Consider the following 26,059-nt stretch of genomic DNA (forward strand, 5'->3'; position numbering starts at 1 on the left):
GAAGTGTTCAATTAACAGAAGGGTTTTCTAGTACATGGTACAACCCCAGTAGAGCATGAGAAAATGAACTTGGCATCATGTTGGACGATGGATATCTCTGAATTCGGGGACTCAGGCAAGGCCGCTCGCTAGCAGGAGTAAACTGCAAATTAACTAACGAGAGGGCCTCCACAAAATTTTCAGAAAATCAAGGCTAAAGTGCCGACTCGAAACAGGAATTTCCCTCGGAATTAACCACCGTGGATCTCTCCAAAAAGGGAATGTAGTCATAATTGATCAAAGCAAACCACCAATTGGTCATATCATAATATTTTGGGATTTGGATGCCCTTATAGAGGCATTTTCCTAGTGAATCTTGGTTTTTTTTTTTTTCCAAGCATAATTGTGAATCTGCTTGTGAGGGGACTCCCCTCACATGGTAGTTGACCCATATAATTTCTCCTGACTGGAAGTAATGAGTACAGCAAAGTGGTATAAAACCCCAACTTATGCAACTGTAGCTATAACACAAAAGTTGCTTCTTTTGAGCTCGATTTTGGTAACTATAAATCAGTGATACATCAGAATCTACACCAAGGAATTACAAACTAGTGTTCCATATCGGACCAAAATTTTGTTGCAAAACCACTTTTCCTCTGCTCTGCATGGATAAAGAATACTTAGCCATGCCATTTCTTTGCAATGGATCGCTCCGTAAGATACCTATATCAGAGAACACCAAAGTTTCAATAAGTTAAAAGGACATAACATTGTATAGTCACTTGTCACCATCAGTTAAAACTTCAAGGTGCTCAAGTGCCATACTTATTGATACCAGAGAGTCTCATCAGTTGGATTCAAAAAATTCTTTGGTGAGCAGACACCAAGGATTCAAGTCAGTCAATTCATGATCAACGTTGCTCTTTTATACAGATTAAGCTATTATTGTATCTCATGAATTTTTGTGGATCATTTTTTTTCCATTTACATGCTACCTGACAAGCATTCTGTTGGAACTAGATTTTCCAATATAGACCATGATAATTCAGAAAGCAATTTATTCATAAAAACAAACATGAAAAAACTGCTTACTTCCCAGTGTAGAAGCCCGCAGAATACCAAGCATTTAATACAACTGTCAGATCTGTTTCAGAGCTTGTATTTTGAGTTATTTCCCCTTCATTATCTTTCCTTTTCTCAGCTTTATTGCCTGCAAAATAGTGGAAGAAAAAAAAAAATACAATAGTGAAACAAAGGCACATCCAAAGGGCGCTTCATTTCTTGAGCATATTCAAATTTATCTCCCTCAGCCATTCATATAAGCTAGTTCTATTAAAAAAATTAAAGATCATCTACCACTTCACTTTCAAAGTATTGACTCAGAGTTTTGCCCCAGATTTACGATTTTATTTGTAGTATCAGTTCCTCTGAATTACATGGACCGAAATCTATTGAAAAAATAAGTAAAATTTTTGAAAACAGACAGTGAAAGAAAAAGGATGTCCACTTATTCAAGTTTTTGAAAAAAGAAACTTTTCTTCTAAGAGCGAAACTATTATTTAAATCTTTTCAGAGTTGAATGGAAATTGGAAGGCTAATACTAGGTGTCAGAGAAGGTCCTATGAAGCTCAAGATCAACCGGCCAAAGTCTTCCGGTAAAAGTAAATGGTTCCTTTATGAGAACCAAAACTCTCAAATTAAAGACTATACAAGTAGCATAAAAAAGAGCTGTCACAGTGAAGTATTCTCCTTTACAAACTGATGCACAAATTTAAAATAACTCTTCTACGGTAAGTGATTGTTTCTCTCAGTTTCTTGCTTTCTATATTTTCATGTAGCAAGATGAGGATTGGAGACCTTCATAATTAAGTCAATTTATACTATGTAAGTAACCAGACAGCTCCATCTTACAACTTAAATTACTCGAAAACTGGGAAGCAAGCACAGTTTTTCTAGACTAACAGTTTATTACATAACAAAACAACTAGTTAACTGAAGAAACTAAATTCATGAATAACCTAACTAAAGAAACTAAACTGCAAGTTCATCGTGTATAGAAATTCGAATATATGCATGTATCTCGATAGAGAGGTTGGGGTACTTTAGGTGTAAAAATATGCTTCAAAATTTAAATAAAACACATTTCACTATCTGAGGATTTGTTTCGGTCAAGCCCGCTATTCCAGTTACTTGAAATAAAACCTAAATGACATTCCATTTCAAAGCCGACTGCTTAATACTGCCATATTATCCACAAAGTTCTGGTTAAATTCTAAAACATTTCTTTTCTTGATTGGCATTTTTATCATTTTCAAAAAACCATGTTTACCTTCTATATTGGAGTTGACAGCAGGAGTATTCATTGTCATGGATGACATTGCTCTTTCCGCAGCATCCATTGCAGTTTTCACAATGTCATCATCTACGGGAGGGAAAGACTTTCCAGGGTTCATCATGGCAGAAGAATCAGTACATGCTTTACCAAGAGATGTCCCACCAAAAGTACAAGATGAGAATGAAGAGCATGGAGCCACTGAACAATGACAAGCATAAGGGCAACAAGAACAGATGAGAGGGGAGAGTGAAGCTTGGGTTGCTGCAACCGACTGATCTTGAGAAGCAGAACAGGCTCCCCAATAACCACCAGAACCTGAACCTTCAGCAGGATATTGGTAGTTATAACCACCATGCAGATTAAGTTGCTGTAGAATCCTTTGCCTCTTCTCCTCAAGCTCATAGTACTGGCCGAGTAACTGGTTATAATCTTCTGCACCATGTGAATACAAACCACTGAGAGTTTGCTCGTGAACACCACCATTTGACGGATCTACATATGGCTCAGGTCCATGTGAATCTACACAATTATTTAATTTGGCCGGTGCAAGGTTTTCAGTCTCTTCCAATTCTGTGACAGTATTCGATGTAACATTGCTGTTCTCATCTGCCTCCCTTCATTTTAAAAATCACAAGAAATGAAAACAGATCCCAGAAAAGCAGATACCATAAAAATAAAAGAATCATGCAGGTGAATAAGCACTCTATATCAAGAACTCAAATTATATTTTATATAAAATTCAACTTAAGCTTCATATCAATACCAAATAGGAAAATGTTGCAAGTAAATTCAAGCCCATTTTCTCAAAGCACCAATCAACTATCTAAGTGTTATTCTCATATCTTATTCTTCAACAACTCAAAAATAAATACAAGGAGAAAACAATAAAGCTCTCCAGGACCAAAAGGGATTTAAGCTAGCTTATACTATAGGTACACAGTACTTACTTAACAGTCCCATCCAGACTTTCATCAACCCCAGTAATAGCAGAGGCGTTTTCATCCTCCGTGCCGCCACCAAATTTCCCTCCATCAGTTGATTTATCCTGGATTCTTTTCTTTCCATGCATTTTCTGCAAAATTAGAAAAGTAAAAATTAATAACAAGGAATAAAACTCAAAAAAAAAAAGAAGTGAAAAGTATAGAGAGAAGGAGAGAGGACCTTGTACTTAGACATGGCATCGTCGAAGGCGTTGATGAGAGCTGAATCATCCCACAATTCCCCTTCCTTCCCCATTTACTTTCCCCTCTCTCTCTTCCCAATTCTCAATCACCCTACCTCTCTCTCTCTCTCTCTCCCTCTCCCTCTCTAATTCCCTGCTCCCTACCTCTGCTTGCGGAGTCAAGTGGTGAACTCCACCCTAGTGACCATCTCAAAGCAATTCAGCCATTTAGGCCCAAAGCGTGACCATCTGTACATTGTCAGCCCATTGAAACTATCTATTAGGGGCCCAAAGTGTGACCATCTGTACATTGTCAGCCCATTGAAACTATCTATTAGGGGCCCAAAGTGTGACCATCTGTACATTGTCAGCCCATTGAAACTATCTATTGGGGGGCCCGTATATTCCTCATCCCCAACTACTTCGACCGTTGGACTTTTTGGAGCATGGGCAGTTGTCGAAACTTACAGGGCAAGCGCCAGCCATAGTGATTTGTATGCCTGTTTTTGCTATAAAACCATTAGCAAAACCAGTGAACAAGCTATCAGAAATGAACTTGCATCCCTGGTTTTTTAATGTTTTGTAGAACCAGATTTAACACGCGGTATGCTTATAAAAGTATCCACAAAAGCTGTGTAAGTTCATCCAAAACAAAAACCCAACTCTGCAAATTTCTTCAATCATCTTCCAACACCAAATCAAGGCCATCAAATCTAGCCTGTGATCTTAATTTCCTTCCTTTTGATTTATTGGATATCACTGGTATATGTATCATGCAACCTGTGGGTGTAGCAAAACAAAAAACAAGGAGGCAAGTTAACTTGTGGGCAATTCGAGCTCAGCCAAGAAGGTTTGGGATTTCATTCGTGGTGCCTGATCGTGTTGTCACGGAAATCAGTAGCAAAAGAAGAGTTCGAGGGAAGCATCCTCTGAGATTGATAAGAATGCCACCAGGTGGGCCAGTTGAGTTCCATAAGATTGTGGAGGAAGCTAACCAACAAAGTCCACCCTTGAAGAATGGGGGCAAAGATACGTGTCCGCCTCCTGATAAGGCGTATCACAGGAGTTGCTTTAATGATTGGTATACACTGTTGTTTTATCACACTTGATAGTATAGGCATCTTCATTTCTAGGCATGCGCTTTGAGTCGCTGCTTTTTCACTATGAAATTGCTCAGAGTAGAGCAAAGAAGGAAGATTCCCATCAAAAGCTTAACTTGACGCCATGGTCTCTGTGACTCTGCTCACTCTCTTTACAACTGCGGTCCTACCTTCACCATTTGTAAATGAAGAATAAATGTAGTGACAAATTCTACCCCTTTAATCGAGTAGCCGCATTAATAATAATAATAATAATTAAATTAAATTAAACCTCACATAAAATTAACTGCAAAAACCGAATCTAGATATCAAACCAAGAAAATCTTAAAATAAAAAACCCAAAAGAGTCAAAGCTCATTATTTTGCTTTGATTCTTGGGTTTTGAGGCTTGTGTGGCCTAATACCTGAACTATATTTGTCTTAAAGTATAGTTCATAAATATTGAGATGGAAGAAACAAGCGGCAGAAGATATGAAGGGGGGGGGGGGGGAAACAACGTCCAGTTACATTCCATCCACAAAAGCTCGCCGAAATTAGTGTCGATGGATTTGCCCTAACAAGGAGAGTTTTATCGATGGTGTTTATAGGTTCTGACATAGGAGGTAAGAGTAGATCGTGCTCGATAAAATAAATTTTTATTTATTTATTTAGTAATTTTGGTTGATTAAAATGTATTTTAAGGTTAGAGACGAGTATATAGAAGTTTCTGGATGATTTATATTTGGCGTGAAAAATGATAAACAAAATGGATTACGGGGAACTAACAACCAACCCTTGATCTTTCAATGATCAAAAGGACATCAGAGTTATTACAACAAGCAATGTGTCATTCACTGGTGGATGACGCGTTGTCCCATATTTCTTCTCACCCCCACCTAGGGGCACAAGTATGGGCCAAGCATCCCACCACCTAGGCCTAACGCAGCTAAGCTTCTTCTTTCTTTCTTTTTTTTGTGTGTTTTTTAATATATTTATATTTTTTTAATATTTTAATTCTCTAAAATTAATTCCTGTACGAAACTTTATAATGTTTTTCTAATGCATTTTGCATAATGTGTCCCTTAAACTATTTATGGTTTACCATAACGTTTTTGAAACAAATGTTGAAAAGGTTAGTATAGCACCCAAATTTATTTTATGGAGTTTGTTCTCTTGCTTTTAAATTTTTCTTCATAAATGAAATATCCGTTATAAATTTATAATACTTGAATTTTATTAAAATTCAATTATATAAAAAAATCATGGGATTTTAAAGTGAATAGCAAGATTGAAAAGGACGTAATGAAAGCTTGCACTCTTTTTTTTTAATCTTGGCAAATCATATTGATTTTTTTTAATAAAATAAATAATTTAAAAATCAAAGCCTAAATAAATAATAATATTATTATCTAATATGGTTTTCAAACCGAGAAAACAATATCATGTAAATAGAGAAAAGAATAGATGTTGGAAACATTTTAATTAATTAAAAAAATCAACGAAAATTCTTTGCCATGGGCATTGATGTCATCCATGCGTAAAGTTTGGTTGATGATGTTGATAGCAAATTTTTATATACTTGAAAAAAATGCATTATATCCCAAAACAAAACAATGTCTTAATTATTTTTTAAATTATTGACAGGACAGGAGCAAAATTATATTAATTATTTTTTAAAATATTTTTTTACTTGAAAACATATATTTTAAAAATTAATCTATAAATTATATAAATATAGAAAAAAATTAATTTAAATATCAAAAATTTAGTAAATCATTGTTTGGAACTCGATTCCGAGCTACCTCCAAGTCTAAGCGTGTGTAGGCTTGCTTTTTCTTGGACCATGCTATTTTTTTTTTTTTAGGATCACATCTTCTGCTACCCAGACCTCTCACCAACCACCCAGTTCGATGCCCACTATTGACCACCACTCCCCAACCTTAGGAAACCCTCTGCTTCCCGTGGGACCCTTGTAAGTTGACAAAACACGTTGTTCAAACAAGCAAGCAATGAACGGCGTTAAAGCTGTTCAAGATTTGTTAGATAGTTGTCTCTTCAAGAATAATATGCGCGGTTTCTTTTGAAAAGTAGCTTCAGACCACCAATTAAAGGAAAACCCCACCACACCAAAACAATCCAAGTGTTTATTAACCAAGCTGGGACATGATCAGCAATACAAGACAAACAAGTAGAGTCATAAGCAAGTCAAGTAATCCATCACTAACAAAAGGGTGACTAACGAAATAACCTAGCAGTTTCTAGATAAACTAAGACCTACAGTCCTTTGACAGGATATTCACAACTTCATGTCGACGTATTCTAGCAAGCAAGCATCAAACAAACTTCACCTCAATTTCCGACAAACAGCAGCATTAAGGGTGCTTTGGCTGTGCTCAAAACACCACTTAGCCTTCTGCAGCTGGTTTAGCCACAGACACTTCACGCTTAGATGGCAACTGCATAAAGCCAGAAAAGCTGTGTCAGGTGATTAAAATCAAGATTCCCTCACACAATGGACAGTCTACTAATTCTGACAGAACACGGATTTATGGAGAAATATTAATCCTGCAAATAGATATTCCCATACTATATATATTCTGTATGAATTGCCAATATAAATATTATATGACAGGGATGGCTTATCAGCACCGTTCTTTTTCTGTAGTTTTTTTTAATTTTTACACCTTAACTTAGACATTTACTGTAGCCACAGGTCAGTATTTATGCACTTGCTATGCAACCTAAGGCAGCTTAAGTTACTGATTGAAGATGAAAGCAATTCTGTTCCCCAACCCAAAACAAAGCACATAGAGAAAACAAAATTATTGAAGATGAAGTAAATGAGCAATGCTATACTCCTCATAGCAGTCCATTTCATAAAGACATACAAGGAAAGGATAGCTCTAAAAAGATTATGTTCATGAATTATGGAATATGTTTCCGCAATACCAAAACCAAACTCAGACCATTAAACTTAAAATTCTGACAGTTGCAGAAGACATTCCCATAACAAACAGGACAGTAGCATTGGGACAAACGAGATAAATAAGCAGCAGCAGAATAAGTCTGTCATATGTTCATCAGTTTCAAAAGTTCCACTTCTAACTGAAATCAAATGGAAATGAACCTATCAATGAATAAACTGCATCAATAGAAGTTCTAGATTTTTTGTAGCCAATAGTTTAGCTGGGGCTCTCTTCAAATCTGCCCCTGAACAAACTAAGGAAGTTTCAGCTAAGCAAGTTAAGGTGCACCTGATAATCATACCACCAGAAGACTAGAACTGGATGTACCAATATAAGGCAAAACATGAACACAAAATATAACATACCTTGCCTTGAAGACTTGTAATTGTTGACTTCAGTAAAGCATCTCCAACAACCAACCTCAACTTCTTGACAAAATTTTCCCTGCTTATCTTCTTCTCCTGAAAAGGAAAGCAAAAGGTGATCACCTAATCATGATAAACATTTGAATTAGAACAAAGGATAACAGCAGAGCATGCCATTTTACATACCCTGAACAATTCATAATGGTTAGTTATGAGTTCCATGTCTTGGCTTGGAACTTTATTTGAAATCACAGCAAACAACATAGGGAAAGGCATCCATGGAGATTTAGGGGTTCTTGTATTGCTTGAACTCAGACTTGGTGATTTTCCAAGAGATCTCCCAGAACCCGAAACTGGTTGAATTTCACCCTTGAAGATGACAAATGTTGACCGTTAAGTAGCTCAGTTATAAACATACATAAGGAGCCAAAAGCTCCAAGTGAAACTAGTCAACAATACTGAATTAGTAATCTTGTCAAATAACATTCAATGTCCAGGCAACCATATCCATATACTCTAGCTTGCACTTTTCAATGTAAGGAGCTGTTTGATTGCCTTTTACTATTTAAACAGTTCATCTATCATTCTAGCTTGCATAGTTCAAAACCAAAAGTATAGTCAATATGCTTTTGGTTCTTCAAATACTATCTACCCCTTATAATTACAAACAGTAAAAGCCTTCTCAGTCACGCTCCTTTTTAAGGTATGTACTACTCCGCAACAGTCGCTGTTATTTCCAGAACTTCTCATTGCACATGCAGCTCTATGTTAGACTCAAGTTTAGAAGTATTAACTCTAAGCCATTCAACTTTCATTTCATATTTTATGCTTTCTGTTGCATAAGGTCAGTTGTCTTTTGTCTAAAATTGACCATACTTTTGCAGGTAAATGAAGAAACATGTGTCTCCCCAAATAGAACAAGCAGAACCAACATCAAATTTTCACCTGCTATGTATTGCATAGAAAACAATGGATAAAGAAACCCAACAAATATACATAAAAAAGGATAGTGCCAGAACAATATAGGTACCCATACCATATCAGCAGCAGGGGACTCATTAAGATCAACTGCAGAAGACTCTACTGGTACATTCAGATCAACTGCAGGGGACTCAACTGGTAAACATCCCTGACCTCCATTAGAAGAAGTGGTCACGCCAGAAACAGAATGCTTACTCTCACTCCCAACCAGAAACCCTGCAGAAAAAACACAAAGTGCTAAAAAAGTGCTAAAAAAGTTCCAAAAAGAATATCAGAGGTATTCATACAGCATCTGCAGATAACGCTGCTGACAAAGTCATTGAATCAATGCTTGACATGTTGATTGATCTCATGAATGTAATAGAACCCAGCCAAAAGGATATTTCCCCATCATGGATGAAACCTCATCTTAAAACTAGCATCCTTTTAAATTTCAGCATCAAGGAGGTTGGACTGTTGAAATGGCACTTGTTTCCAACCACCAGAATACATTGGCCATGCTCCATCCAACAAATCACTAATGATTGAGGAGCACACATCCAACAAGAGCAAGGATTTCATTCAAATCCTAGAAGACATCTATATATTTATATGCCATACATGCGTGCATGTGTGTGTGTTGAAATTGTTTGTGCCAAAACTGACACCTCTAGAAGAAGTAGCATATCACCTTCTGAGTTGGGAGTGAACTTGAAACTAACAACGAACTCTGGATAAATGTGGGTGTTCATATTCATATTCCAGACTATATACTCTTTTGGATTTTCAAGATCATCCACTCCACTATCAAAATCCTCACTACTGGGATGGAACTGTCGGCTCCCGTGCTGAAGAAGCTCCATCTTTCCCATTATTACTCGACAAAATACCAAGTGCCGCACTCCATTTTCGTCAACATCACAATAATTTGCACTGTAAACAAACAAAAAGTTGAATCCACCTCAATAGCACAGTATTAAAAAGAAAAGGAACATCAATAGTAAAACAAAGTTAAAACCAATCATATAAGAAAGCTATCACAAAAAAGCATCACACGCACTTCTCAAGGCAGGTGGCACATTGTAAAGGCAGCAAAACATGGAAATATCTTTTAAGTAATTCTTACTACAAAAGGTTTGAAGAAGCATTTCAAGGTAACACATGGCATTGATCTGGATTAAACTGTTTAAGGAATAAATAACTCAAAACTCTTCCTTTTCAGAAATTTTTAATAAGAAAAACACAAACCAGGAAACTCCACACTAATATAATAGATGGAAGATATGTGAAATGCATGAAGTTATATACAAAAAAATCATTTGCATCTTCATACTTAGAAAATGAGAAGACTCGAAAATGAAGCTTTATCAGTGTTCATGTTACAGTCTTCAAAAGAGAGGATTGATAGGCAGCTCCTGATAACAACCCTATTATAAGTAATTTGGCTAAATCTAATAAGATAACTGTATTGAACAATAAAAGATTGCAGAGCAACACATAATTTTATAGCATTAGTGAATAGCATGGAAAGTTTAGCAATCTCCAAATTAACTTTCCAAAATCAGACTGACAAGCAAAAGGAGCTCTTCTATTAAAAGAAGAGGGCAATTTTCGAGCCAATCTAGAGCTACTGTCTAGAGGAAAGTGAACATTTTACCTTAAAAAACTTAATTCCCTGTTTAACATGATGATCTACTGGTGTTATAGTTAGAATACAGCTGGCTTTTTCCACGTTAGATGAAATGATAAAACAGGAAAAACATCCAACCTGGTGTGACAAAAGTTTGCTGCAGAGAGATGAACACCAATGCCATGTTCGGACTTTGTTGTGCATGGCCCACAATGTCCAAGCCCAGACAACATGATAGTGGAGAGTGCTCCTTTGGAAGAAGCAAGCCAAGCATATCGAACATTTGCATCTCCACGATATTTCCCTGTTAGTTCAATCTGCTTCTGGAAAAGCTCAAATCGAACTGGCATTAAAGGACTAGAGCAGCGATAAATATCTAATATGTCTGCACCACCAAAAGGGTTCATACTTGTAACAAAGATCTTCTTCACAGTATCAGAATCCAACATTTGTGTAAAAGATTCGGTCCCAGTGACTAAATTTGCTTTAATCTGTTGATTTTCCTCACTAGATTCAACAATTTTTTCACCAGTCTTCCTGTTGTAACTATCCCCCACTTCTACAAGATGGTGGTCGCTCGTAGGCTTTTGAGCAATTTGGATATGCTTGACAAGACCATTTGACTCTCCACTACACTCCACCTTTGACTGATCCCCTCCATTTATATCAATTTCAAGCTGCAGCTTGATCTCATGGGACCCAGGAGGCTCTCTAAAAATGGACCCTTGATCTTTCGCACAATCATGCTGGCAGCACAGATGTGGTTCATCTTCATCAGCATAGATTTCTGGAAAGAAGCAGCCACCTGCTTCATCAATCCAGGCAATTGGTTGCTGAATACCTGTCTTCATGTCCATTCGCAACATATGCAAGAAGTCGATAACATAGCGGCGGCCCTCCAACTCAACCTCAACAACTGCCTTCTTCCCTTGAAGATCTTTCCTAACCAAAGTAACAAGATCCTTAGGGAAATCAGTCCATTCCTCATTCTGATAACACATCAGACGCTGTGGCACCCCAGTCCTCGTGAAGTTTGAGTAGCACCGAAGTAAAGACCGTCTAGAAGGATGCCCACAGCTCCAAGGCTTGCTCTGGCTTCCGTCCAATTTCTTGCGTTTCCCTGGCTTATGGATTGAATTCGGAGTGAGCCACTCAGGCAACACTGTATGAGAAGCACCAGAAAAACATGCTGCATAGCGGGATGCTCGTTTTCTCTTCACCCCAAGCATAACTCTACGACTACTATCCAACACCTTTGCGATCCTGGCTTCCATTTCTACCGACTATATTAATCCTTATCAACAACTTTAAATCCAAAAGTTCAAAGCTAAAAAGAAGCAACAAAACTAGCCTCCAGCCAGTTTCAAAGACACGATGCCATTGAAGATGACTGGCAAATCCTGGATAACAAACATTTGTCAGGAAATTTGATCACATGTAAAATCCACACAGCACCACATTATACACAAAAGATACAGATCTACAAACCAATTCATGCACAAGGATGCAATCAATCCAGTGTGATACAAATACCAGTAAATGCCACATTGTTAAGCAAGTAGCAAATCACTGTGGTCCTCTTTGCCTGGAAAAGCACATAGTTTTGGATCTCGAAGCAGAAAAACAGAAGCCAGAGCACTTAAAACTGCTCAACATCATAGTCTAACTAAATGGACAACCATGGTGATTTATGAAATGGAGATGAGAGCGTGTTATGTTATCTACCTTAAAAAGGTACAATCTGCTTTGAGGAGCAATAATCAATTTATAAATATGACAACTATCTTCATTCAAGCAACATATAGCTTACAAAATAAATACTTCCCATGTAGTCTCCTAACCAGAAACAATTTTCATTTGAAGAATAACCAAAGGGAAGTTGTACAAGCCACTCCTAATACATGTCGAAGTAATAGTAACCTGCTTTGATGCCTATAGCAAATGAGAGACTCCACATGCCGTCTTCTACCCTAAAACAACTTTCACTCAAAGACAAACTGCATGGAAGTTGCAGTAACTGTTCCCTAATATATATAGAAATCTGCTAGTAACTTGCCTCCACACCTATAACAAATGAATTATCGATTCATTAAACAATCACACTTCAAAGTTACAAAACAAGATGACTACAGGAGGTTAGAAAAGAATAATTAGGATCAACTAATTCAATAAAGAATTAGTGCCTTCAGGCAGCTTTATTCTTCTGGCCAACAACACAAGAGGTCATAGCTCTTACCACAAAGATAACTGAAGATAGTGTTTCCTAGAACTGGATGTATACTCAGAGGCAGTGAAGAAGTTCTAGTCACTGAACTGGAAAGCCTAATTGAACAACCAAACAGATACTTTTAAGACTAGAAATATTTGGTTTTCGTACTCCAAAATATTAGACAAAAGCAAGCAAAGCTAAGAGAAAAAAAAAGGTCACCTTTTTTTATTTTTATCACAGCTCAAACCACGCATGTTGATAGCTTTGAGCATACAAGTTTTACCTATTTCTTTATCACAACTTAAATCACATATATGAGTCAAGACTACCCACCAACAAAAGGGTTTAGGCAAATGAACCAATGAGTTTTAAAGAAATGAAGAGCCGGATGTGTCGCAAATGCTTGGGATTGCACACAGCTGGTAGAGCAGAGGACTGAAAATGTTACAGCAGACATTGGTTCAAGGAACAGCATGCTAAAAACTTTCTGTAAGAAAATTGCATGGAAACCTTTCCATTGACCATGACACTTTCTTTTAACTTGGTATTTTTGAGGCTGCTATTTTGAACGTTGTCAGAATATCTCCATTCACATGATCAATAAATGAACAACTTCCAGATTTTTCAGGCTTCATTATGGTTTCTCAATTATATAAGAGAAGCCTGGCACAAAAGGTTTCTAATAAAGAAATACACTGATTGAAGAATATGCCATAGAAGTATAAAACACTAAGTTCCCTGAAAACAGCATAAAATGCCAGCAGAAATGCTTACATAATAGATTTTTGACAAACATGCATGGTAAACATAGTGAGACCTATAGCAGAAAACTTTTCCATGCAAATATTGCCACTACTCACATCAAGAAATATAATTCCAAAAAATTGCTTGCATAAAAAAGAGATTTCAGATTCAATAACAAAGTAGACAAATCAAGAGAACAATTAGATGGACATAATAAGCAAAAAGAAAGACATACCTAATAATAATACTGCTGTTACTGTTCATTTTGTACATGTTCCCCTTCAATATAATCGTATCGAAATTACAGATGTAGCCACTTCATTATTTATTTTACTGCCTTGAGTAGCTCCGCTCCTATACAATCGAAATAACAGCGCACAAAACCCTTACTTCAAATTCCAATAACTAATTTTCTTTTCAACATGGGGGAATACGAAATTGCATGCGCGCGCACTCGTATTCTTATATTTGGAGTCTCAATTTAAGTAGATAATCATGTATTTAATTCAGTATATTTGCTTGCTCAACCCAAAAAATTCAACTTTTCAGTTATTTGGAATACATAATCAAAGCAAAGCACAATTGATTCTTAGGAAAACACAAAACCCTTGCTTCAAATTCCAATAACTAATTTGCTTTTCAACAGGGGGGCATGCGCACACACTCATATTCTTCTATTTGGAGTCTTAATTTAAGTAGATAATCACGTATTTAATTCAGTATATTTGCTTGCTCAACCAAAATATTCAACTTTTCAGTTATTTGGAATACATAATCAAAGCAAAGCACAATTAATTCTTAGGGAAACACAAAACCCTCGCTTCAAATTCCAATAACTAATTTGCTTTTCAACAGGGGGGCATACGCCCTTACATGCGCACACACTCGTATTCTTCTGTTTGGAGTCTTAATTTAATTCAGTATATTTGCTTGCTCAACCAAGAAATTCAACTTTTCAGTTATTTGGAAAACATAATCAAAGCAAAGCACAATTAATTCTTAGGAAAACAAATTCAATTCATCTTCTTGTAACCAAACAAATCAGAACCCAAATCGTCCATAAACTTCAGCCACGGCCCCTATGATTTTCAATATTTTAGTCAAAATTTCTCTTAATTTTTAGAGTATTATGAATTAAAAACTAAATCAAAGCAAGGCCAAAAAAAAATCTAAAGGATTAATAATTCAACTCCAAAGAAACAAACAGATCATAACCCCAAAATCATCTCAATTTTTTAAAAAAATTAATATTAACCTTTTTTAAGACTCTTGACCTTGATCTTACCTCGATCACACAACTTTTCACAAAATAAAACTTTCAAAACCCTAATCCAAGGTGAAAAATAAATTCCACAGGTAACAACAAAATTCCTCAAAATCAACGCATAAAACTCACATCAATCAACAAAACAAACTAGAAAAAACAGATAAAACTGAAAATCAAACCCGATCTAATCAATTGTCTCTCAAGATCAAAGAATCATAACAAGAGAAAAGGACGAGAGAGAGAAAATAGAAACAATATTACCTGTCAACGATACCTAGAGACTAATTACTTTGATCTAGCGAGGTTTGATTTTCTAAATTTCTGTAAGGACATAAGAGAGAGATCGGTGCGCTTATCAGACAGAGAGAAAACCCTAACTCACTAGAAGAGGAACAGTGCAATTATACGGCACCGTTGATGAGTCTAAGAGAAACCTTGGCGTTGACGGGGTAATATTTTTAAGTCGGCGGTCCTTTTTTGTTTTCTGTGGTTCTCTCTCGCTCTAATGAATTGAATCAACTCACCGCCCTGCTGCGCGTGTCTTTAACTTCCTTGCGCGGAAAGCAAGAAAGACCACTCAAAATGCCCCCAGCGTTCCTTGGAGATAATGTTAGGGCTACGTGGTGTTTGGGAGTAGTTGTGTGTCGGCTTATTTTAAACTAAGGAAAGGGTGAGAACTAAGATGTGATCAGTTGTTATGTTGAGAGTTTAATTATCAGTGAGGGTAGTTTCGGGAATACGAGATTAAGGAGAGGGTGATGTTGGGATTTTAATGAATAGTAGGTGGGTCCCACGGGCGTAGAAGATAATTTTGCCAGATGTTTCATGTCAATCTTTCTTTTCTTGATGCCAACGGAACGATAAAATAATAAATAAATAAACTTATTAATCGGAATACGAAAGGGGTACGTGCCGATACGGTCTTTGTACAACGGTTGGTGGGGCTCCTCCTGACACCCAGTTTCAAAATCAGCTGCTCGTCTTCTTTTTAACGGAACAAAAATGGAGATTATTATTTTCGAAATATATTTATTTAAACATAAACCCAGTCCCTTCGATGGACACCTTTTGAACAACCGAAAACATTTTCATTTTTTTTTCTGGGTGTGTATATAGTCATGTGATTTAAGTCTTGAACGCGGTTAATTCATTAAAAAAAAAAAAAAGGATTGCTAGAGGGTAACTTTGCATGGACCTTATTAAAATATTGAGACATTTTTAGGTTTATAACACCATACAAAAATAATCATTACTTTATTATACCAATGGATCAACTTGGCCGGCTTAGAGCATTTTCAATCGGAAAACTAAAAGAACAGGAAAAAAAAAAAATATTGTACTTTCAGTTTTTTTTTTTTGTTTTTGTCCATTCCAACCCGCCAGCTAAATTGACAACTAAAATAGTTGTTGAACACAGTAAATACTATTTCTACATTTCTTTGAAGCAAAAGACAAGTGTAAATAATAGTGCTAGCTACCGAAGCTAAAAGAATAGGCAAAAGGAAAATATTGTACTTTTAGCTTTTTTGTTTGTTTTTATCCACTCCAACCGATCAGCTAAATTAACAGCTAAAATAGCTGTTGAACACAATAAATGTTATTTCTACATTTCTCTGTAGCAAAAGACAAATATAAATAACAGTGTTGGCTACCTTTTTTTTCTCTGTTGATTTATATTTGTTGGCCAACGTTAATTTTTTTTCATTTAAAAGCAGAACGAACAAAAGAAAACAACATTTAAGCAAAACAGAAGGGAAAAAAATTACTTGTAAATTTCACCCTTCTTTCTAATTTAGAAAAACAATCAATTGTTCACCGGTTAATTAATAACATTGATTGTGTTAATTAGTTAAAATCAAAAGGTATGTTCACTTAAAAACTTTTTCTATTTTTTTTTTTTTGCATCTCTTGATTTTTATTTGCTATTTGTAATTATTTTTATTTCTTTGTTATTTTATGTTTTTGATTTGGGTTAAGAAAGACAATTTTTATTTTTATTATTATCTTTCATAAAATTGAAAGGAAGTAATGATGGTAGCTGATATTGATAAAAACATGGAGTGACATATCTTAAATTTATTTTTGATTACCTATTTTAATTTGAGGTCAATTATATTTTGTCTTGGTAAAAAATACAACAAAACCAAGTGATTAGATTGATTGTATGATTAGATTAATGTTAAAACAAGTACAAGGCAATTCTTATTGTTAATTCACATGTATGGAAATTATAAATTTGCTAGACATTGAATGTGAGCTTCCTTTACACCTTTTTATAAGGTTTTAACTTGAGTTTTTTATAAAAAAAAAATGTAGATGGATTCAAATTTTCCAAGCTCTTTTACTAACTTTTTTACGAGCAAGTCAGAAGATATTATCTTTCAACTAAGCGATTCTAATCAATTAATTAATGACTTAACATACTCGAATTTAAATGTCCATACAATAAAAAATCACAAAGAAGTAAGAACTTTTCACCAGAAGAATATTGTTTACTTGTCTCTATATGGTTAAATACAAGCAAGGATCCAATTACAGGAGTTGAACAACAAACAAAACAATTCTAGGCTCGCATACATGCTTACTTTGTAGAGAATGGAGGAAACTTAAATAATGGTTCCCAAATAAGCATCTCAAGTAAATGGCAAGAAATAAATAAAAAAAGTCAGTAAATTTGTTGGATTTGTTACTCAAATTGAAAATCATCAACAAAGTGGAATGATCATAGAATCAAGGGTAATTTTAATATTCATTTTCATGTTAAATTATTTAACACATATTTTAACATTATTGAATTTATTTATTTATTTACTAGATTAATTATGCTCTTTGAGCTTGTTTGGCAGTGTGGTTGCGGTTGCGGTTGCTTTTCAAATAACTTTTTGTGCTAAAATACATGCCAATGATTTTTTTTATTTTTTTATTTGAAGTTAATAAATTTAAAAAAAAAACGCTTTTAAAACGCAGAAACAAACAGGTCTTTAATCACCTAAAGCATGTGACTGAACCATGATCGTATCCATGTCATATCTAAAATATTTAGGACAAATTGTGTTAAATTGTATAATATAATATCGATGTGTATTTGTTTCAAATAAATTGTTGCAATCAAGTGGTAAAGGAGTGTTGGTTTCTGGATATCTCGGGTTTAAAACTGAAAGAATAATGTATATTTGTATCGAAAATAAATGTTTTAGTCGAGTGTTAAAACTTAAAAGCATGGTGGTTTCTGGAGATCTGGTTTAGAACTAGTAGACAACAATAATGTATGGATGTTTGGGAATATGATAATGGTTGTGTTTTCAAAGTGTTTTTCATTTATAATTTATATTAAAAAAATATATTATTATTATTTTATTTTTAATATTAACATACCAAAACAATATAAGAATAACACGAGGAAAAAAATCAAATAATTTCTTACAAAAAAAAATGTCGTGGTTAGGTGGTAAAGACCATTGGTTTCTAAAGATCTAGGTCCTAAACTAATAGACAAGGATGTAGTTTCTTTTTCTATGTATATCTATCCCCTCTTTTGTTTATATAAATAAAGGCAAGTAATCCCACACATACATATTTTAATTATCATGTAGTTATATAAAAAATGATTTTAAAAAATAAAATTGTTCTAACTAGGCTATGTGTTTGACAGGTTAAGCCGAATCGATTCAAAATATCATCATTTAGATAGTTTAAAAAACGTTGTTAAAATGTCATCCTTGACATTTTGTAAGTAAAATCGGAGTTTTGCAAGGTCGATTGTGTCACGCTACGACTTGATTGGTAGACCAAGTTATATAAAAGTCAATTCCAACCCAATAGTTTAAAACTCGAGTTGAGAAAGGATCTTCAATCTTATATGAAAATTAATCAAAACATTAACATTGCTTACAAATATGTTTTTTTTGTGATCAAAATTTACTTTTAATTTGACCCATGCTTTTGATCTAACACGTGGCGGAGTGTAGGTAAGCTAATTGTGAATTTTAAAGTAATTCCTTTTTTTTATCCTTTAATTTTTTCCATCCCGATCATCTTATTTTTTTTTAATTTCATCGAAGTTTGTCGATGCTTAAAAATACATTAGCAATGCCTATAGATTTATCCTTTACGTTTATTTTTTAATTCAATCCACAACATAACACAATACTATAAATTAGTTATGACTACAACTTATACAAAATAATTAAGTACTACTCTAAAAAGCGTGGGCTTTTTCATTATGCAAGGCTCCGTTCTTTCACATATAATTGCGGGTGGGTTGTGTAGAATTTTATATTTTTTTAATTTTATCCTTGAATTTTGTATTCCAATGATTTAGTCCTAATTAAAGATCAATTGATTTTTATTTCTTATAAAAAAAAGATAGGATGAAAAGAAGAGGGACCAAAATGAAAAGGTGTTAAACATGGGGACATGCTATGAGTTTCGCAAAAGATACATCTTGGTTCCTGAACTTTAAAAATAACAGAAATTATACAATTTCATTACCTTGATATTTTTTGAATTTAATTTTAGTACAATAATTTTTTTGTTATTGGTTTTTAGTCCCTTGGTTGAGAGATGAAAGAGAGAGGTGGTTGGATTCTAGTAGTAAAAATAGAAAAAATATTGTTGACACCGATTCAGGTCACTAAAACGAACTATATTTGTGTCAAATAATTTCATTTAATGAGGGAAGCTCATCTTAAGTGTATTTGTACCTTTAAAGTTCATTAAAAAACATATTTGGGCTTAGGTTAATTTTTGAATTCTAGATGTTTTTGATTTTTAGAGCGGTTTTTTTTTAATTTTTTGATTCCGTATATAGATTTATCACGGTTCATATAATGTTTTTATAGGTGTCTTGGGTTGAAAAAAAAAAAGATTGAAAAACAAGTTTTTAGATAAAAAAAACTTTGTGGCAGGAATCTAAGCAAATCAAACAATACATCGTCTAATTGTTTTTCACAAAAAAATTTCGTCCACCCTAATTGCAAACAAACAAAATTAAGAGCCCAATACCATGAGTATATCAATGCAGACCCGTGCATGGGCTTTGATAAAATAGGACAAGCAGGTTGGCTTAGCTTGTCAGGCCCAATAACGCCTGACTTTTGCATTTTTTTTTCTTTTTTTAATTTTTTTATGGTCTTTTCTCCAAATTATTTGAATTTATATTTAAATTAATACCCCTTTTCTCTCTTATTTTGTTCAGAAAGCCTCCTTCAAAATGACGATTTGTTTTAGTTATGCATTTAAATTTGAAGAGTTTTTATAATTAGTTTATAATTTTTTTTTTATTTTTTTTATGGATAAACTTTATATTTGAAAATAAAAAAATTATTTTCTGATAATATTTCTAATATGTGCATCATTTCATGATTTTTTTTCTTTTTATTCGATCAATTTAATTTGTGTTCATTTCTATTATTATTTGTTTAAATAAAAAAATTATTTTAATAAATAAATTTAGCAAATACAACCAGGTAAATGTCTCGAGTTTCAAGATTAAATATCTTGATCTATACTTGTCTTTTGATTTTTCAAGTTTTATTTTTAGATATCGTTAATGATTATTTATTTATTTTCTCAGTTTATTTGATTACATGTATATATGATTTTTTTTAATTTGAACTTGAATTTTTTAAACTATATAAATGCATTGAAAAAACTTGTATGTATAAATTTTTTTATAAAAATTAAAAATTATCTAACTCATGGCAAAACACGAGTTATATGACTAGTTTATTACAATATAAAATGGGCTGTGACTTAATATATTTTAGTAGTGGTGGAGGTGTTTTACACTATTTATTAGGTATATTAATACAATTATATTTTCAACCACTCATTTAACTAATTTAATTAGATAATTTTATATATTTCTTATAAATTCAAAAGCTACACCACTTAATTTTATTTAATTTTTAATATTAATATGTTAAAACTATTGAAAAAAATAATTTAATATTTTTTTAAAATAAACATCAAATGGGTAAATTCAATCTGTCCAACTTGGGGCCCTAAATACAGTATATAATTCAGACTGACCCAGCCCAAGCTCTTTCTAGAGAGGGACCTAGCCCAAGTTCATAATATTGAAAAATAAAATAAGAGAGAAAGAGAAACCCTCTTCAGCACAGTGTACATTCCAAGCAGCCATCACTTGTAAGTTTCGCCAACTCTCTTCTCGTTTGAGCCCAAGATTTGTCGTATTGCGTAGACAAATGGCTGCCAGTCTCGTTTCTATATCCTCTCGTCGGTACGTGATTCCCTGTTACAGTGTTACGCTGCTGGGTTTCCTTCTTTCCTTTTCATTTACAAGTTTTTGTGCTGTTGTTAACTTTTTTAGAATCTTGATTTTCTCCGTACTTTTTAATCTTCTCCTAGTTATGGAGCTTGGATGTTCACGACTACGATACAATAATAGGATTCCTTGGCTTTATAAGGTTTTTAACTACTTTAGCCGAGTTGGATATTGGGTCATTTGATTCTGGGGATTTTACATTCAAATTTATGCTCAAGGAAAGCAGTTATTTGCAGCTCAAAGGCTCTTCATCAAGCTTGGGTCGTGTGCATCTTAAGCTTGTTGATGAGACTATAACTTGTCTGCCTGTAAATCTGTATGATGTGTCGGAAAATAAAACTAGGGGGCCATCGATTGCTCGGGGGCCTTGACAACAATGTAACTAGTTTACTAAGCACATCCAATCAAATGACATGGAGCGATTTCTTATCTCAGGTTAGATCATTTCTTTGTGTACTTTGATTTAATTAAATGCTCATTCTTGTATTGTGGAAGTTTAAGAAATTGTGAGGTATATTTCCTATATACTTGAAAAAGTTGCATTTAGATGTGCAAGAGGCTGTCAAGTCAATCGGCTTTTGCAAGGTTCTAAAATTGTGAAGGAGTTCTGCTATTTTCTATGTGAATGGCTGGGAAGAGACATGTTCTCATGAAAAAAACCATGTTTTCCTGCCTTCAATCTGAGAGATTTACATTTGTGCCTTGTTTTCTTGGAAAGAACTTAAAACAGTGGGGGAAAGGTTGTTTCTCTACCAGTTATTGCTAGGATTAATTAGTTGCGTCTTCTCTGTTATTCCTCTTTCTGATCATGTCCTGAATGTCCTGCTGCACTTTTACAGCAACAAAGGACTTTCATACAGATGAGGACTGTTCTCAAGGTTGTGGATAACCCCAGGGCAAAAAAGGTGATGTGCATGCAACCTTTGAAGGGGAAGTGGCAAGATTGGTGGACACCATAATTGCATCTGTAAAGGTAGCTATTCCAATTGGAAAAGTGAAGAAAGGCAAGGTGGTGAGTCGTGTTGCTGTGCATGCTGCAATACACCGTGGCCGTTTTGATGGGATTGAGGTCAAGTTTGATGACAATGCGGTTGTGATTATTGATAAGGAAGGCCAGCCAAAGGGAAGCAGGGTTTTTGGGCCAGTTCCACATGAGCTGAGGAAGAAGAGGCATGACAAAACCCTTGCTCTGGCAGAGCTTATTGCCTGAAATATGGATTACCCTGGTTCCTATCTTCTCGACATCTGGTAGAGTTATTCATAATAATAATAATAATAAAAAACAAAATGACAAGGGTTTTAGTTTTTTTTTTTTTTAAAAGATCAAAATTGTTGTCTTTTCTAGAAGAATGTTATTGCATCCAGTGCCAAGCAACTAGTTATCGCATGCCGTTTATGTAGTTTCTGCTTGTATCCTTCCTGTCCTAATTGAAGTGCTGATCGCTGAGTACCCTGCCTTTTGAAGTTAGTTTATATGTATCTTGATTAACTTTTTAAAATACTAAAATTAATAATTATATAAGTTTCAAGTGATTCTAAGATTTATAATACTTAAAACTAGTAATTTTTTTAAAAAAATAAATTTAAAATCCAACAAGTTAAATTATATATATTAACATAATTAAACTGACGGATAGTGGCTCTTGGGCGGACTGCAAAAAAGAATGTGGCAAGTCTTCACCAGCCTATTTTTTTCAATCATATAGTCATTCTTTTTTATTGAGAATAAAAGGGCCCCTGTCTATGAAACCCACCAACTGGGAAATCCATCATTTTCTTCGTTTCCTCATGACAAGTCTTTCAGCGCTCATGTTCAGGGGACTTCAAATGTGATGCTAAAAAAATGGAGCAAACTAGCGTTTAAATCATCGTAATTCGCCATTTCGAATGTTCGAGAGAATTCAAAACGAACAAAACACCTCGGGTTTTTCTTCATCTCATGCTAAAATACCACGTCTAATGCAAGTCTTGCTTCAGACAGGTGAGTTCATGAGAGGCTAGCTTTCTCAGAAGCGTACAGGTTCAAAATTTGTTTTCCATGCTTGGATGAGCACTTGCCCTCTTCGCAAGTTCAACCCTGTCAGTGAATATCATGGACGGATCCCATGGTTGCGATGATTCTTATAAGTAATTTCAGGAAATATTTTGAAAAAGATTGTTGTTTTCGTATCTAGCAAAATTTTCTGATGGTAAAATAAGAAAATGGGCCGAGCCTAGTTTAACTACCACTCGTCCAGATTCGCAGGCTGGGCTTGTTTTTTTATGCTAATTTAGCCAGGATCTTGGGTCCACGAGCACGACAGAACCCCCATTTTTGTCGTGACAGAACTCCTGCTTGCTTGCCATCTATTAATTTCGTAACCACTAACAACCATAACAAGTTCTGCTGGACCAAAATTATTGCTCTTTAACTACTAAATACCATAACTAAGATTCTGTTTCTGAAGGACAATCCTAAACAGTCCTGGTGGTAGTCCCACTAAAACCGGTTTCAAATTAATGATGTTCACTGACCTAATGACGACTCTTCTCATGCATGGTTGTCCTCATGGCACGGCCAGCATGTTTCTCCATGCATTAAAAGTCAGCTAGTAAATGTGAATGAATAAGATAAAAAAAAAAAAGAGAAAAAGAAACTCCGAGTGAGAATCAGAATTCATCAGGGTAACAAGGAGGTGTTAACTTCCTAGGATTCCAAAAAAAATTCCAGACTGGGCTCAATAGGCCCATTGTAAAGAAGTTATAGTGTAATGGGCTGGAAAGTAAGAAAGGATTACTTCTATTTTGATAAGAGTAGTAAGGAGGTGTTTAAAACAGTAGTTGTTTTTAAAAAATATATTAAAATAATATTTTTTTTACTAGTAGTATATCAAAATGATATAAAGATATCAAAAAAATTAATTTAAAGTAAAAAAAAAAAATTTAAATTTTTTTGAAAACTACAGTTAAAATGTTGTTCAAAATATGTACTAAACACTACATTAACCAACGAGATTCACTAAACAAGATGCATGGCAGAACAAACACAATGTGACATATGGTAAACAGGCATGGTATTTTATCATCTTATATATCGTGAGTCTCTACATGACATCTTAAGTAATTCGGTGAATTTGAGCTTGTTTTTTTTATCATTTTTCTTTCATAATAAGGTGATCATAAATTAGCATTTCTTTTCTTTTTCCAAAAATTTCATTAAATTGCATATTATTTTGTTATTGTTTCTTTAATTTCTACGATTAAAAGCACCTTTTATTATTATTATTTTTTAATCTCAAGAGTAAAAGCATGTTCTGATCATTTATTTTTCATCATAGATTTGTTTTAGACCTTCAGATTATATTAATTTACAGTTAAATAAACAAAAAATCACATACATATAAATTGACAAAATGCTAGTAAAACGGGCACCCTCAATAGGAATGCAGACAAATAAATAAGATGTGCACAATCTGGCGTCCTGTGATGGTTAAAAATCATACGTAACATTGTAGCCCGTCTTGAATGCCGGGCAGACAAGGACAGGACAGGACTGCCCTTAAACTGGAGGGAAGGCAAGGCAAAAGGAATGGTCTCAATCAACCCCACACGCACTGGACACTGCCCGTGTTGCCCGTAAAAGATAGTGAGAGCACAAAGCTGCCATCACTGACTCCTGCAAGCTATGCTGCAGATCTGTCAGCGAGGTGTCAATCATAAAGCAATGGATTGCAAAATGATTTGCCTCGTTTCTCGGGCTATCGAACTGACCTTGTGTCTTTGACCGTGTCTCTACCTTTGACATGTCAACCTCTCTCCTGACACGTGTGTTCTGATGTAGGATAAAAACAAATTTACCTCTCCTTTATATGCTTTTTGTTAGCAAAATTCTACTGATTCCAATGGAAAAATCGAAAAAAGAAAGAAAGAAAACATGATGCCACCTGGTTCCCGCGAGAATCTCGCCTTATCATGCGTGGTATCTGTAAGAACAAAGTGTAGAGTAGCTGACGGTGAGTATGGCATTTTGGTTGTTTCCTCTCTGTTTTTTCTTCTTCTTCTGTGTGTGTATATTACGACTTTGTGGTGTGTGTGTTTTTTTTTTGTCGTTTTCTTTGACATTACTGTTTTATCCGATGGAATACGTGGTTAAAAAAAAAAAAAATTCTCGAGGCAAAAAAAATCATAAGAAAAGTTGAATTTAAAAACATATATTATCACATATTATTTTTTTAAAATTTAATGGAGAGCTCTAATTCACTTTATTGAACTATAAAAACCAGAACCAAATCTCTGAAACAGTAGTTAAATTCCTTAAGAGCATTTGTTGAGGATGGGGGTATTTCTGGTTATGATTTTTATAAATAAAAAAAGTTAAATCTAAGATAACGTGAGTCTACAAACAGGTTATATTCAAAGAGTTTGGACTTATGGTTATCATATATTGTGTAAGGCATGACTCATCTTTTTTACATGATTTTTCAGAAGGTTAAAACGACTTGATTCTTTACTAAATCTCTCCTCGGTATGAAGGTTGACAAGAATGCGAATCTTTTATCACCTCTCCAAAAGTTCCAGATTGCAACCATATACAGCTATGGCAAGTCCCTTTTACTCTGTTTTTTTTTGGTTAATGCCCATGAAAGCCATATCTTTTCCTTCTCCTTCGGCAACCCAACCAAAAGAAGCATATGTCACAAAAATTTGCATACATTTGTCTTACAAGAGTAATGATGACGACTACCTGATGTTTTATAAAACAAGTTCTTTCTAGTCTTTTGCAAGTGACGTTAACAACAATCTCAGGAGCAGTTTTTGCAGTAAATCATGGCACCCAGGAGCTGAACACCACAAGTGTGTGTATATATGAAAAACACAGATGTATATCACTTCAAAACTCAAGTGGAATCATGCACTTATATTTCTTAAAGGATTTGACAAGTTATTCAATCTCAAGCAGTGCTGAAAAGTCATTTGTTTGGCATCTTTTTCTTTACTCGTATAAAGAAAAATAAAGTATATTTTTATACTTTATTTGTGAATGGATTTCTTGGCTCAGTGGCAGCAAACTCGTGGAGGATGAGTTAACATGCGC

At 34.5% G+C, this 26,059-nt stretch overlaps 2 protein-coding genes and 1 pseudogene across 5 annotated transcripts; 1 reads left to right on the plus strand and 2 right to left on the minus strand.

Moving 5' to 3' along the window:
* Positions 1 to 272: 272 nt before the first annotated feature.
* On the minus strand, positions 273 to 10,524 carry LOC118039214 (uncharacterized). The gene is made up of 6 exons (XM_035045843.2): positions 10,515 to 10,524; positions 3,476 to 3,617; positions 3,262 to 3,386; positions 2,309 to 2,928; positions 1,072 to 1,189; positions 273 to 702 (listed from the first exon to the last, which is right to left on the minus strand). Exons 2-6 carry the CDS (start codon positions 3,548 to 3,550, stop codon positions 660 to 662), a joined length of 981 nt encoding a protein of 326 aa, XP_034901734.1. The 5' UTR covers positions 3,551 to 3,617; positions 10,515 to 10,524; the 3' UTR covers positions 273 to 659.
* Positions 6,679 to 15,366, minus strand: LOC118039216 (inactive poly [ADP-ribose] polymerase RCD1). Of its 4 annotated transcripts, XM_035045848.2 has the most exons (9): positions 14,958 to 15,365; positions 13,665 to 13,783; positions 12,713 to 12,798; positions 10,615 to 11,876; positions 9,538 to 9,779; positions 8,923 to 9,083; positions 8,073 to 8,255; positions 7,887 to 7,982; positions 6,679 to 7,011 (listed from the first exon to the last, which is right to left on the minus strand). In XM_035045848.2, the coding sequence occupies exons 4-9, from the start codon at positions 11,748 to 11,750 to the stop codon at positions 6,961 to 6,963; spliced, it is 1,869 nt and encodes a 622-aa protein (XP_034901739.1). In that variant the 5' UTR covers positions 11,751 to 11,876; positions 12,713 to 12,798; positions 13,665 to 13,783; positions 14,958 to 15,365; the 3' UTR covers positions 6,679 to 6,960. The 4 variants fall into 4 exon arrangements, with proteins under 4 accessions (XP_034901739.1, XP_034901738.1, XP_073263301.1 ...); XM_035045847.2 differs by lacking the exon at positions 12,713 to 12,798; XM_073407200.1 differs by lacking the exons at positions 8,073 to 8,255; positions 12,713 to 12,798 and having other exon boundaries at positions 14,958 to 15,366.
* A 5,437-nt stretch (positions 15,367 to 20,803) lies between these two features.
* On the plus strand, positions 20,804 to 22,413 carry LOC118039217 (large ribosomal subunit protein uL14mz-like; annotated as a pseudogene).
* Positions 22,414 to 26,059: the final 3,646 nt, after the last annotated feature.

This window comes from Populus alba, chromosome 1 (assembly GCF_005239225.2).
Source record: "Populus alba chromosome 1, ASM523922v2, whole genome shotgun sequence".
Taxonomy (NCBI): Eukaryota; Viridiplantae; Streptophyta; class Magnoliopsida; order Malpighiales; family Salicaceae; genus Populus; species Populus alba.